Source organism: Triturus cristatus, chromosome 12 (genome assembly GCF_964204655.1).
Source record: "Triturus cristatus chromosome 12, aTriCri1.1, whole genome shotgun sequence".
Classification (NCBI taxonomy): Eukaryota; Metazoa; Chordata; class Amphibia; order Caudata; family Salamandridae; genus Triturus; species Triturus cristatus.
The window spans coordinates 200,082,105-200,094,288 of NC_140595.1; the positions used below are offsets into that span (position 1 = coordinate 200,082,105).

The 12,184-nt window shown below is 46.9% G+C and overlaps 1 protein-coding gene across 1 annotated transcript in view; it reads left to right on the forward strand.

Annotated features, from left to right (window-relative positions):
* Nucleotides 1–12,184, forward strand: part of COG4 (component of oligomeric golgi complex 4) — a 128,435-nt gene that overhangs the window by 97,677 nt on the left and 18,574 nt on the right. The window contains exon 9 of the mRNA XM_085640010.1: nucleotides 5,744–5,877. Coding sequence (XP_085496136.1) covers nucleotides 5,744–5,877 — 134 coding nt within the window. The remainder of the gene's footprint in view (nucleotides 1–5,743; nucleotides 5,878–12,184) is intronic.

The following is a 12,184-nucleotide window of genomic DNA, read 5'->3' on the forward strand; positions in this document are numbered from 1 at the left end:
TTCTATGATGTTGCGTAGGGCAGCCAAGGCTCTCCACCTCAAGCTTCCTACTGAGGCCGTCAGGCCTAACCTCCTGACAGAGGTGCTTCGGCCAGCTTCTGCTTCTACGGAGCCGCTGCTGCCTTTTAACGATGCACTCTCAGATGTTCTTTTGGGTACCTGGTCCAGGCCCAACACAGGGGCTCCTGTGGACAAGAATGTGGCCCGACGCCATCGCCCGGCCCCGGGAGACACAGTTTTCCTCTCCCAACACCCCACCCCCGGGAGCTTGGTTGTCCAAGCCTCTGCATCCCCGAGCGCGTTCCCTTCTGCACCTCCGGACAGGGAGTCCAAGAACCTGGAGCAGTTTGGGAAGAAGATTTTTTTCTTCCGCCAGTTCAGGCCTGCGGTATGTGAACACCGCATGTCTCTTGAGCCGTTATTCCCATTCTGTGTGGGATACGGTTGCGCAAGTGCTGCCTCAGTGTCCGGTGGAGGCTCGGACAATACTCTCCCAAGCTATTGCTGAGGGGAGAGATGCAGCAAAGTTCACCATCCTTTGTGGTCTTGACACTGCTGACTCGCTGGGCAGGGCGATTTCAACGACAGTGGCGCTACGCCTGGCTGAGGACAACTGGATTTTCTGTGGATGTCCAGAACACGTTGATGGACATGCCCTTTGATGGCACTCGCCTGTTCGGTGATAAAGCAGATTGCGCGTTGGAACGTTTTAAGGACTCACGGGCTACGGCCAAGTCCTTAGGCCTTTCAGTTACGCGCACTCCTTCCACTTCTGCTTTTCACTCCTTTCGTGGCCAAGGAAGGGGCGCTCAAGCACTATCGTTTCAAAGCCACAGGCCTGCGCAGCAACAGTCTCCGCGCAGCCGCGGATGTAGGACCCGCAGAGGGTCATGGGGCCAGCATGCAGGTCAGTCCACCACCTCCCCTGCAGCCACTGCCTCCAAACCTTCCTAGTCCGGTGTTTCAGGCCCACCAGACACCAGTGGGTGGCAGGATTCGCCATCACCTCCACCACTGGCGCACCATCATATCGGACAGGTGGGTTCTGCAGCTTGTCCGAAGGGGCTACTCCCTCCCCTTCGAGACTACCCCTCCAACCATGCCACCACAGTACCACCACATGTCGGAGGATCACTTGGCACTTCTCCTGCAGGAAGTTACGGCCCTCTTGGCCAAGGGGGCCATAGAACGCGTTCCGATGCCAGAATTAGGTTGTGGTTGTTACTCCCACTACCTCTTGGTTCCAAAGAAGGACAAAGGCCTGCGTCCTATCTTGGACCTTCGGGATGTCAATTGCTTCCTCCGAAAGGAAAAGTTCAAGATGCTCACCCTTGCTCAGGTCTTGTCTGCCCTCGACCCGCAAGACTGGTTGGTAGCGTTAGACCTGCAGGACGCTTATTTTCATAACCCCGTCCTGCCAGCCCACCGTTACCTGCGATTCATGGTAGGGCAGGAGCATTTTCAGTTTACCGTGCTCCCCTTTGGCCTTACAAGCGCCCCTCGGGTGTTCACGAAAGTGATGGCTGTGGTCGCAGCTCATCTGCGCAGATATGGGGTTTCAGTCTTCCCCCTATCTCGACGACTGGTTGTTGAAGGCGGGCTCGCCCCAAACAGTCGTCTCCCACCTCCAGACTACGGCCGACCTCCTGCATTTGATGGGGCTCCCCATCAACGTGCCGAAGTCGCACCTGATTTCCTCTCAGAGCCTCCTCTTCATCAGAGCGGTTCTGGACACTGTGCAGTTTCGGGTCTATCCTCCCGAACAACGAGTCCGGGACATTCGGGCTATGATTCCGATCTTTCAGCCCTTGTCCCGGGTTTCGATCAGGACGACCTTGAGGCTGCTGGGCCTCATGGCCTCCTGCATCCTGCTCACCAACCATGCCAGATGGCATATGCGGGCTCTGCAGTGGGACCTGAAGTTCCAGTGGGCGCAGCATCAGGGAAACCTGTCCGACTACGTCCAGATCTCGGAGGGCACTGCACAACAATTGCAGTGGTGGCTCACGAATCAGCAGTGGGTCAGCGGCAGATCCCTCTCCCTTCCCCAACCGGAGCACACAGTGGTGACGGATGCGTCCCTCCTGGGCTTGGGCGGCCACATGGAAGAGGCGGAGATCAGAGGCCTCTGGTCTCCAGTGGAGTCCCGGCTCCATATCAACCTTCTGGAGCTTCAAGCGATCCTTCTTGCACTGAAGGCATTCCTTCCCTCTGTCAAGGGGAAGGTGATGCAGGTGTTCACAGACAACACCACCGCCATGTGGTATTGCAACAAACAAGGCGGGGTGGGGTCATGGACCCTATGTTAGCAGGCTCTGCGCCTCTGGACATGGCTGGAACGTCAGGGCATTTCCCTCATGGTTCAACACCTGGCAGGTTCTTTGAACGCCAGAGCAGACTAACTCAGCCGCCAGTGCCTGATGGATCACGAATGGCGTCTTCACTCGGAGGTGGTGCAAGGTCTCTTTCGACAGTGGGGAGAGCCTTGGTTAGATCTATTCGCCACTGAAGAGAACGCGCAATGTCAGCTGTTCTGCGCGTTGGAATTTCCAAGGCGGCACTCGCTCGGCGACGCTTTTCGTCGCGAGTGGAGCTGCGGTCTATTGTACGCCTTTCCGCCTATACCACTTCTACCCAGAGTGCTGAAGAAGATCAGGCGCGACCGGGGCCAAGTCATTCTTGTGGCCCCGGACTGGGCTCGAAGAGTTTGGTATCCCGAGCTACTCAGTATGAGCATGGATCCCCCGATCCGACTGCCTCTTCGGAAGGATCTTCTGTCGCAGCAGCAGGGGACGTCCTCCACCCGAAACTGTCCAGCCTCCACCTACATGCGTGGAGATTGAGCGGTGACAGTTGATTCCGTTTGACTTGCCTCCTGAAGTCTGTGATGTCATTCTGGCAGCCAGGCGTCCCGCCACTAAATCGGTATATGCCTGCAGGTGGAACAAATTTGTGGCATGGTGCACAGCAAAGGCTGTGGATCCCCTTTCTGTCCCTCTTTCAGAGGTCCTTTTGTTCCTTCTTTCTTTGGCCCGGCAGGGCTCTGCTCTGGGTACTATTAAGGGCTACCTTTCTGCAATCTGCCTTTCTCAGGCTTCCTGATCAGCCCTGTCTTTTCAAGTCCCCTGTTAATAGATTTCTCAAAGGCATTGCTCACCTTTTCCCTCCTATTCCGTTTATGATGCCGCAGTGGGACTTGAATCTGGTGCTTACTTTTTTGATGTGTGCTCCTTTTGAGCCGCTTCACAACTGTCCTCTTCCTTTGTTGACTTTGAAGACTGCTTTCCTGGTTGCCATCACCTCCGCTAGGCGCATGAGTGAGATCCGGGCTCTTTCCTGTAAGCCTCCTTTTCGGGCTATCCATCCGGACAAGGTTGTGCGTCGCACTCGTCCTTCCTTCTTGCCAAAAGTTGTCACTGCTTTTCACATTTTACTCCTGAAAGTAGCCGTGCGCTTTATAAATATCAGATAACATTGGGCAAACTATCACCTTGCCCACTTTCTTTTTGCCTCTGCACCCTTCCAGAGAGGAAGAGAGGCTCCACTGTCTGGACCCAAAACGTGCGCTTTCATTTTACTTAAATCGCACACAAAAGTTCCCGGGTGAATGACCAGCTCTTTGTTGGCTACGTGGGCGCCAAGAAAGGCCGGGCTGTACACAAGAGATCTCCCGCTGGGTCGTCTTGTGTATCAAAGCCTGTTATTCTCTGGCTAAAAGGAACCTCCGGTGGGGGTTGCGAGCCCATTCGACCAGGGCGACAGCAGCTACTACTGCATTGGGACGTGGTCAAGACCTCTGTCAGGCAGCCACATGGGCCTCGCTGCACACTTTTACTAAGCATTATTGCATTGACAGTGAAGTCCGGAGAGACGGCTTCTTTGGCCGTTCTGTTCTTTGTGACTTTCTGGTGTGATCTTTGTTCGCAGACCCACCACCAGGGTTGGTATTGCTGGGGTATCTATTCTAAGGTAAGAAATCTATCACTAATGTGTCTCTTTCAGATGCACAAGTTACTTACTTGTGTAACGATATATCTGTAAGAGACATTAGTTAGTGATAGATTCCTTAGCGCCCCACCGATCCTCCCCGTTCTGCGAACTGATTTCTAGGGTTAAGGTCAACCCTTTCAGGGCCCTAGTTTCAATGCACCATTGGTCGGTATCTTGCATGGCTATGCGTTCCTGGCACGGAAAGTTGTGTACAGAACTGACGTCAGTGCGCGTGGGTGCGTCTAAGTAGCTTCAGCGACGTCATCTCGGCGACTACGACGCCAGCGACGTACGCGGAGCCGTACAACGACGCCTACCAACGCGCAGGGGTACTGCTGACGAAAAACTTTCCGGATCCAGTCTGACGCCTGGGGATATTCTAAGGCAAGGAATCTATCACTAACTAATGTCTCTTACAGATATATTGTTACACAAGTAAGTAACTTGTGCGTTATGCTGCCTAGTGATCCACGTCCATGAGAATCTTAATGGATCTCCAGAGTATGCTTTTTGGCATGGCTATAGCTCACTGTATGCTCTTTTGCCAGGTCCCTCTCTGCCCTTGTAGGAAACTGAGTTTTGTTGCAGTAGTAACCACCACCACCACATTGTTGCCTGGTATTTGATGCAACTTTGACTGGAGTGCACTGGGTTCCCTCCACGCAGGTCCCCAGTGCCAGTGTTCTTTCCCCCAAATAAGGTAACTGTCAACTGATGCCCAATTGGTCAGGCCTTAAGCACCTCAGTAAGTCCCTAGTAAGTGGTACCCCTGGGACCTAGGGCACTCATTCATCCTTTCCCTCATCCATCCTTCCATCCACCCACACTTTCAATCCATCTGTCCATCCTCCCTTTCACTCACCCACTAAGGATAGAATGTTCTAAATTAAACGAGCATTGGCAAAGCCAATAGGTCTCGCCTTTGGGACCTTATAAGTGTTTAACCATGCAACAGTTGATGTTGTTGCACCAAGGATATTGTACTGCATAAATAAATACTTATAAGGCTCCAAAGGCGAGACCTATTGGCTATGCCAATGCTTGTTTATGTTCAGCGTGCCATACACCCTTTCACTTTCCAAGCAGCCCGGGACAATGGCGGCCACTTTTTGTTTGTTTTTTATGTTCAGCGCACGAGGTGCGCTTTTACTTGCCTCGCAGCCCAGGACAGCTTTAGAAAGGAAAGGGAAAGTAGCTAAAGCGAGAAGTATTAATTTCTCACAACAGCACACATAAGCGCATCGATTCTCCTCAGCTAATCTGTGCTTGATGGAGGGGCTTAGACCTTGCAGAAGCTGTTCGTGCCGAACCCTCTCTGAGGTTGCTTGCTAAAGAACAAACATTTGCAATGCAATAGGTCTCGCATTTTCAAAATTTTGACCTATTGGTATCGTACATAACAGTGCTTTTTATTTATGTGCACTTTGTACTTATAGTTGTTGATTGCAGCCTTTTAAAACACATAAATAAAAGGCATTGTCATTTACAATGCCAATATCTCAGAATCTTGCAAATGCAAGACCTATTACATTGCAAATGCTTATTCCATTTTTTGTTATGTCTACATGGATCATTTGCTATGGCTTTGATCACTACATTAGAAGCCTTTCACTGACTTTGCTCCTAGGTACCAAAACTGGTAGGTTCAATGGACTAGTTAAGTAATGTAAGACTGTTGCTCTGCTGTGGTTGAGACACAAAGGTAAAAGGCACCTTTCTGAAATTGTTTGTTTGTCTCTTTGTACATTTACAGGGAACTTGACCCTATTCTTGCTGAGGTTGCACTGATGAGTGCCCGTAGTGAGTTGTACCTCCGGTTCCTGAAACGTCGCATCACTGCTGATTTCGAAGTGGGAGATTCAATATCATCTGAAGAGGTGAAGCAAGGTAAAATTGTACCCTAGTCAGTTCTTAGCCTGATGACAAAAATAAGGTTCATGGAGCCATTGCATTTCCTTCTGACTTGCTAAGATGCAATTTAAGTGTTCTGTGAAGCACTTACTTACTCATACCACATCATAATTTATATGCCCTATGAATCACACCCACAACTGTTCATTTTCTGATTCTTGTATTGCATTTTAAAAGTTCCTCTCATACATTGAGTTTATTGGTTTCCTCTTACTGGTGTGCTCTTCTCTGTCCTACCCACAGCACTGTTAGCTTCTCTGCTCCTCAAAGCAGCCCTGCATATGTTCTGTTGTATTTCCCACTACCTTTCATGGCACTGTGTTTGCCAGCTCTCCCCGTCCTAGCTCTCTTTATCAACTCCTTCCCCACGCCATTGTCGGAGTGGAATGCACAGCTCCTTTCCATGTCCAGTGCATTTCCAGGAACCCCTCAATCCCACCATTCCAGTTTACATTTCATTTATCGGCTTCCCCTTTCAGCCTCAATAATATTTGGCATGGTGAGTTTCTTGACTCCTTTTACCTTACAATCATTTATTGACTCCTTTTACCCTAAATAATTTTCTTAACTTTTCTAGTCTTCTGATTTTCAAGTCCTCTTTCTTATCTGAAGTGTTTTCCTTGAATGCTCCTAGCTATGATGTGCTCCTCTACTCCATTTAGTCACAATCTTTTCATAACTACACTACAAATCTCATGAAATGTATGTGATAAAGTTAATTTCAATTATATATGTATGCACCTATTGTATAGTCAACACATAAAGTACACGTGTTTTGTCTCAGTAATGAGCTAGGACGAAAGGTTGAGAAACTGTAAAAATAGTATGTTTAACTTAAAATACAATCATTTGTAGCATTCTTCACTGTAAAAAAAGTTCATATCTTCTTTAAAATTATTCTTATGTATTTTTTTACCTCCCTGCTAAATGTTAACGTAGGCTTTCCGTTCTATCGCCAGTTATCCAGTTATGACTGGGAAATGGACTAGCTATTCACTAAAGGAAAATTGCTAAGCACTCCAAAGAGCTGATGTTGTGAAATAATACATCGTTCTACTGAGGCCTGTGGCTGGCTTTGGCGTAATAAAATGTCTCTGCTTCTTATACAGCTAGCCAGTGGAATATCTTCTTAAACGGCATACTCCATTTGTAAACCGTGTTCTTTCTTATGTGGCTTATTCTAAAGTCACATGCTGTGTTACAGTCCACCCGAGCTTGTACTACTGTATTTCTTATACGAAGAAACTCACAAAAAAGCAAACATGGTGCTTCTAGAGCAAGGGTACGGTAAAGTAGTGGGAGTGTAATAAATTGAAATGCTAGCACTTCAAGGTTGCAATATGCTTGCTCTTTTTTCAGAAAGAATGTTATTTATTAGCTTCTATGATTTATTATCGATGGTAATCAATTAGGAAAAGTTAGCTCTCATTTCTACTTCAAAGTGCCATAAAGTTATAGATTATTTTGGAAGACTGTTAAAGAAAAGCTTGTAACTGCCGAAGTGTTTGAGATTGATGGATTTTATATTCATCTGTCTTTGTTTTGGTTAATCATAACCATAGTACATTTGACTTGAAGCATACAGACTGTAAGTAGCCCTCTGTTAATTTATGGAATTACGGTTTGACTATACTCTTCCAATAAGAACCTTACACGTTTAGAGCAGTAGGGTGGGTAGAGATTTTTGGACCTAAAGCAGGACACTTCATTTGCGGCAGTTGGACTGAAGAAATTAGTGCTTTCCAGGATTACTTGACATTTGTATGTTAGATTTTGTATCTTGCAAAAAATGTATCCAAGACCAGAAGATAATTAATTTTGCTAATGTGTTAACCTTAGCAGTGAATGGTGCAAGTAGATTTGTTTTCCCTCTAAGTACGTTGACAGTTTAATGACTAAATTGCATACTGGTATATGTTCTAGACGTCTCCAGTATAATATGCTTCGAATGTGCAACTGTCTTTACTAAACTTCATGCATCCAAAGCTGTTTTGTAAATCTATCCATTTGAAATACAAGATTCAACTTACATTTTAGGTTGCAGCTAGTTTAGGGTTTAACAGTTGAACATATCTTTAAAGAGATTCCATTAAGGTTCGTCTTATTTTTTTGTCTGTAAAATCACTACTAAGGAGCGGGAGACATTTCTGGCTCTCTTTGTGCAATAAATTTAACATTGTGAATAATTTGGATCAAATTACATTTTTTAATGAGAGCGCCAGATAATTGTTTGCATGATTATTGTTAGCATTAGTGATACATTTTGGAAATGCCCCCTAAGCCTCTATGAACGTATAATACACATTTTCTACTTTAAAAAAAACACTCAAATGCATCAAAGGTATGCAGAATAGATCTTCAGTTGATGCACATGGTTGTTAGAATTACTTTTGTACACTTGGCACATAAAAATATCTTGGTTTACATATTCTCTTCTCCTTAAGTCTGTTCATGGGAACTTGGCCACTATTCAGTCCCTCCTGTTTTCGAGGCGTACTTCCTTGCAATGTATGTTTTAGTTGCCAGTCAGCATTTAAAAAAATGTTCACATTGTTTTGGCTAAACACATTATTCCTATTTTTACTTTAGGATTTTTTAGCCTTCACTTTAATTTTTCTTGACAGAAAAACATACTCTGTACTTTAAAAGCGGTTTTTGGTTGTGACACGAGTGTTACTGTTACTCGCTATACTGGATGCATTTTGTTTTGCCCTCCTTTCATGTCACTTCCAAGTAGCTTTTTTGAACTCACCCAATCTTGCAAACTACTCAAACTCAAAAGTACGAGATGAGAGTGTAAGAAAGTGCCCTCTTTTTGCATGTTTGCCCCCACTTTTTGCCAAACTGTTGATGTACTTTGACTGAGTGTACCTTGGATTCCTGCCAACCAGGTACCCACGGTCTATGTTCTTTCCCTAAAACTGAATTGAGACAAAACCCAATTGGCACTCTTTGGCCACAGGTACCATAGGTACCAAGAGCACTATAGCCAGGGAAGGCCTCTAAGGGCTGCAGCACTTATTGTGCCACCCTTAGAGGCCCTGTACCTTTACACGCACACACTGCCATTGCAAGCTGTGTGTTTTGGTGCAGAACAAAGTGAAGTGTCCATCTCTGTGTTCCATGCCTACAAACCACTGGCCTGGCATAGGTAAGCCACCCCTCTAACTGGCTGCACTATACTAGTGTTGGGGGTAAAGGTGCATGAGCCCTGTACCCCTACAATGTCTAAACCAATTCTTAGACATTTTAAGTGCACTAATGCCATTAAGTGTATATGGTGATGGGAGGTTGTCATTACGAACTCCACAGCACCATAAAGGCTTTACTGAAAACTGGGAAGTTTGGTAATAAACTTCATAGCACATTAAACCCACACTGATGCCAGTGTGGGATTTAATGAAAAATGCAATCAGAGGGCATCTTAGAGATGCCCCCTGAAAAACGACCTAACTCTAGTGTCCTGGCTGAGTGGCTGCTCGCCAGCTGCCACCAACAGACATGTTTCTGGACCCCTGGGTCAAGAGCCTGCTACTCTTGGGGGCATGAAACAATGCACATCCTGGAACGAGGTGTGAAACCTCCTTCCCCAAGATAGGCAGGGTCCACGAAGGGGAAGCTTCAAAGGCTTGCTGCCTTCGTGACCTACACCAGCCACAGCCCTTTGCTTCCTCCAGTAACTGGCTCCCACATTTCTGACCCCCACTTTGGCCAGGAGAATCGTCTGGAATACCAAGTGAGGAAGGGAGGTGTGCCCACCTTTGCCAACCCCACCCCTCAGGTGAGGGAGGCAAGGTGAAGCACAACTCTCAGTCCCCGCCATCTTGCAGATGAGGGGACCCAGCCAACCAGATAGAGGCATATGCCCCCCCTCCCACTGGAGGGTGGCATAGTAGGGGGTGTACCTACCACAAGGAAGGGACCCTTTGCTCCCAAACCTTACTTACCTGTAACACCCTTAAATCTAGGATTTAGGGGCAACCCTGAACCTTGCCTCCTCAGAAGAAGGAGGACCGAAGAAGCAGTGCTAAATTACAAAGAGGAGGACGCCCACTGACTTGGCCCCTGACCTACCGGCCTGTCCCCACCTCAAACCTGCTCCAGCGAAATCCTGATGTGTCAGCCCTTATGAACCCGAAGGGCCTGCCCTGCCTTCCAAAACCAAGACTTTGTCTCCCGTGAGCACCGGATTTGCTCACCTGAAGACTCTGGCACTAGCCAAAAACGCGAGTCTGCACCACTCTGCATCTGACGCCCACGGCCTGAGTTCAAGTGATATAACCTTGCAAGGAGGTCTTCCCGGCTATCCTGGCCTGAGATCTACTGATCTCTAACCTGCCTCGGATCTCCAGTCGACACCTGCAGCTCCTTTCTGGAGGATCCTCAGACCGTGACCGGAGCTGGTAAGAAAACCCAATGCCTAAAGACACCCCTGCACCCAACTCCCCACAGCCTTGGGTGGCTCAACCGACTGTGTCCTAGCATCCCCAGGCATCCAAACTTACCTCTCCAACCGGTGGTCACCTCCAGAAGATTTTCGTCCCCGAGCCTGCAGTTGCAACCAGAGAATCCCCATTGAAAACAAGCGGGCACCCGATGCCAAACCAGCACCCTGCACCCAGCCGCCGCTGCGGGTGCACTTTGTGTGCTAAACCGGACCCCCCTTTGCCCTGAGCCTAACATTAGGAGCTTTGCTCCCACAACCTTGTGACCTACATGTGAGGAGCCACCAACCGGAGGCGCCCTATCCCCCGTTGGATAACATTGGGCCTCAGCACTCTACACCCAGCCGCCCTAGTGTCACCGAGGGTGTTCTGAGAGTGCATCCTCAACCCTGGGGGAACCCTAGTACTAACCCCAGAATACCAACTCCCATAATAAGTACTTACCTGCAAACTGTTAACTTCATTTCCTCACATAGGATTGCATTGACTGCTTTTCCTTGAAAATTCTTCTAAGTGTGGAGTTGGTTTGTATGAAACATTGAAAAACTGCATAACTGTAAAACTGAATTACTTACCTTTTGTCTAGGAAATGTTTCAGTGTGATATCTAGGCATATCACAATGATTAGCAAAAGTAACTTAAAAAGTAATCCAATCAGTAATGTGTACTGTAATCTACAAATTAACTAAAGAGTAATTTTGAACTGTTGACTTACCTGTAACTCATCCAACTCCATTTGAACCTGCATTCAACTGTAAATCACTGCATAAGATTTTGCAAAGTATTATTTCACTTACCTGCACCAGGCTTGGCTTGGCTCTAGAAATAAAATAACTAAATAATATTTTTGATACAAGCAAATTGGTCTGAGTTCAGCCTTTGAGTGTGTGACATAATTTCTTGCCTGAGTGTGTACAACAAATGCTTAACACTACCCTCTGATAAAGCCTTACTGTTCCACCACACTACCACAAATAGAGAGTAAGGTGCTATATACGTTTGTAAAGCTGGTTTGGGGAGGAAAACAGGCCCGCGTGAGTTGGGAGACACTTACCCTGGACTACACTAAGGGCGGCTTCGGTGTGCCTGACATATATCTGTACTATCTCAGCGCACAGGCGGAGTATGCATACTATTGGTACAATCATCATGACTTTATCCCTAATGTTGCGTTCGAAGACGGCAATGCACACCCCATTCCATTGAAATCTATATTGTCGCACTCAAGTAGGGGTACACCCAAAAGAGAAATCAACACAATAGATACCACGATAGCAGCATGGCAGGCGCTAGGTCAAATGGCAGCGAAGCTTCCACTCTATGCCCCTCTGCTCCCACTTGCTTACCACGCAGAGTTGTCGGTGACACAAGAGGTGGGAGCCATGCACAACCTGAGATTAAAAGGAATAGAAAAAAATGCAGGATTTATATCCCAACTGTGATTTTATCACGAAGAGGCGTTACAATATGTACAAAATAAAACCCCGCTATTTCTATGCAGAAGAGTAGTACTGTGCGTGTATAATGAGTGTACAGCAATGTACCAAAACAAAGAAGATTGTAACTGAGGGTAAATGATCAATTGTAATATATTGCCATGGGTTGCCTGTTCTATTATGTTTCGTAATGTATGCAAATTTGACCTTGTATACAATGTATAAATAAAAATTAATATATTTTTTTATTTTTTAAAGGTGCTATCTACGTTTACCTCTGCATACCTATGGGGTTCCACTGGACTCTGCGCACACTATACCTCATTTTGGTATAGTATATACAGAGCCAGCTTCCTACAGAGAGGCTCCTTTCAGTGAAGCCTCATTATAGTTACGTATGAA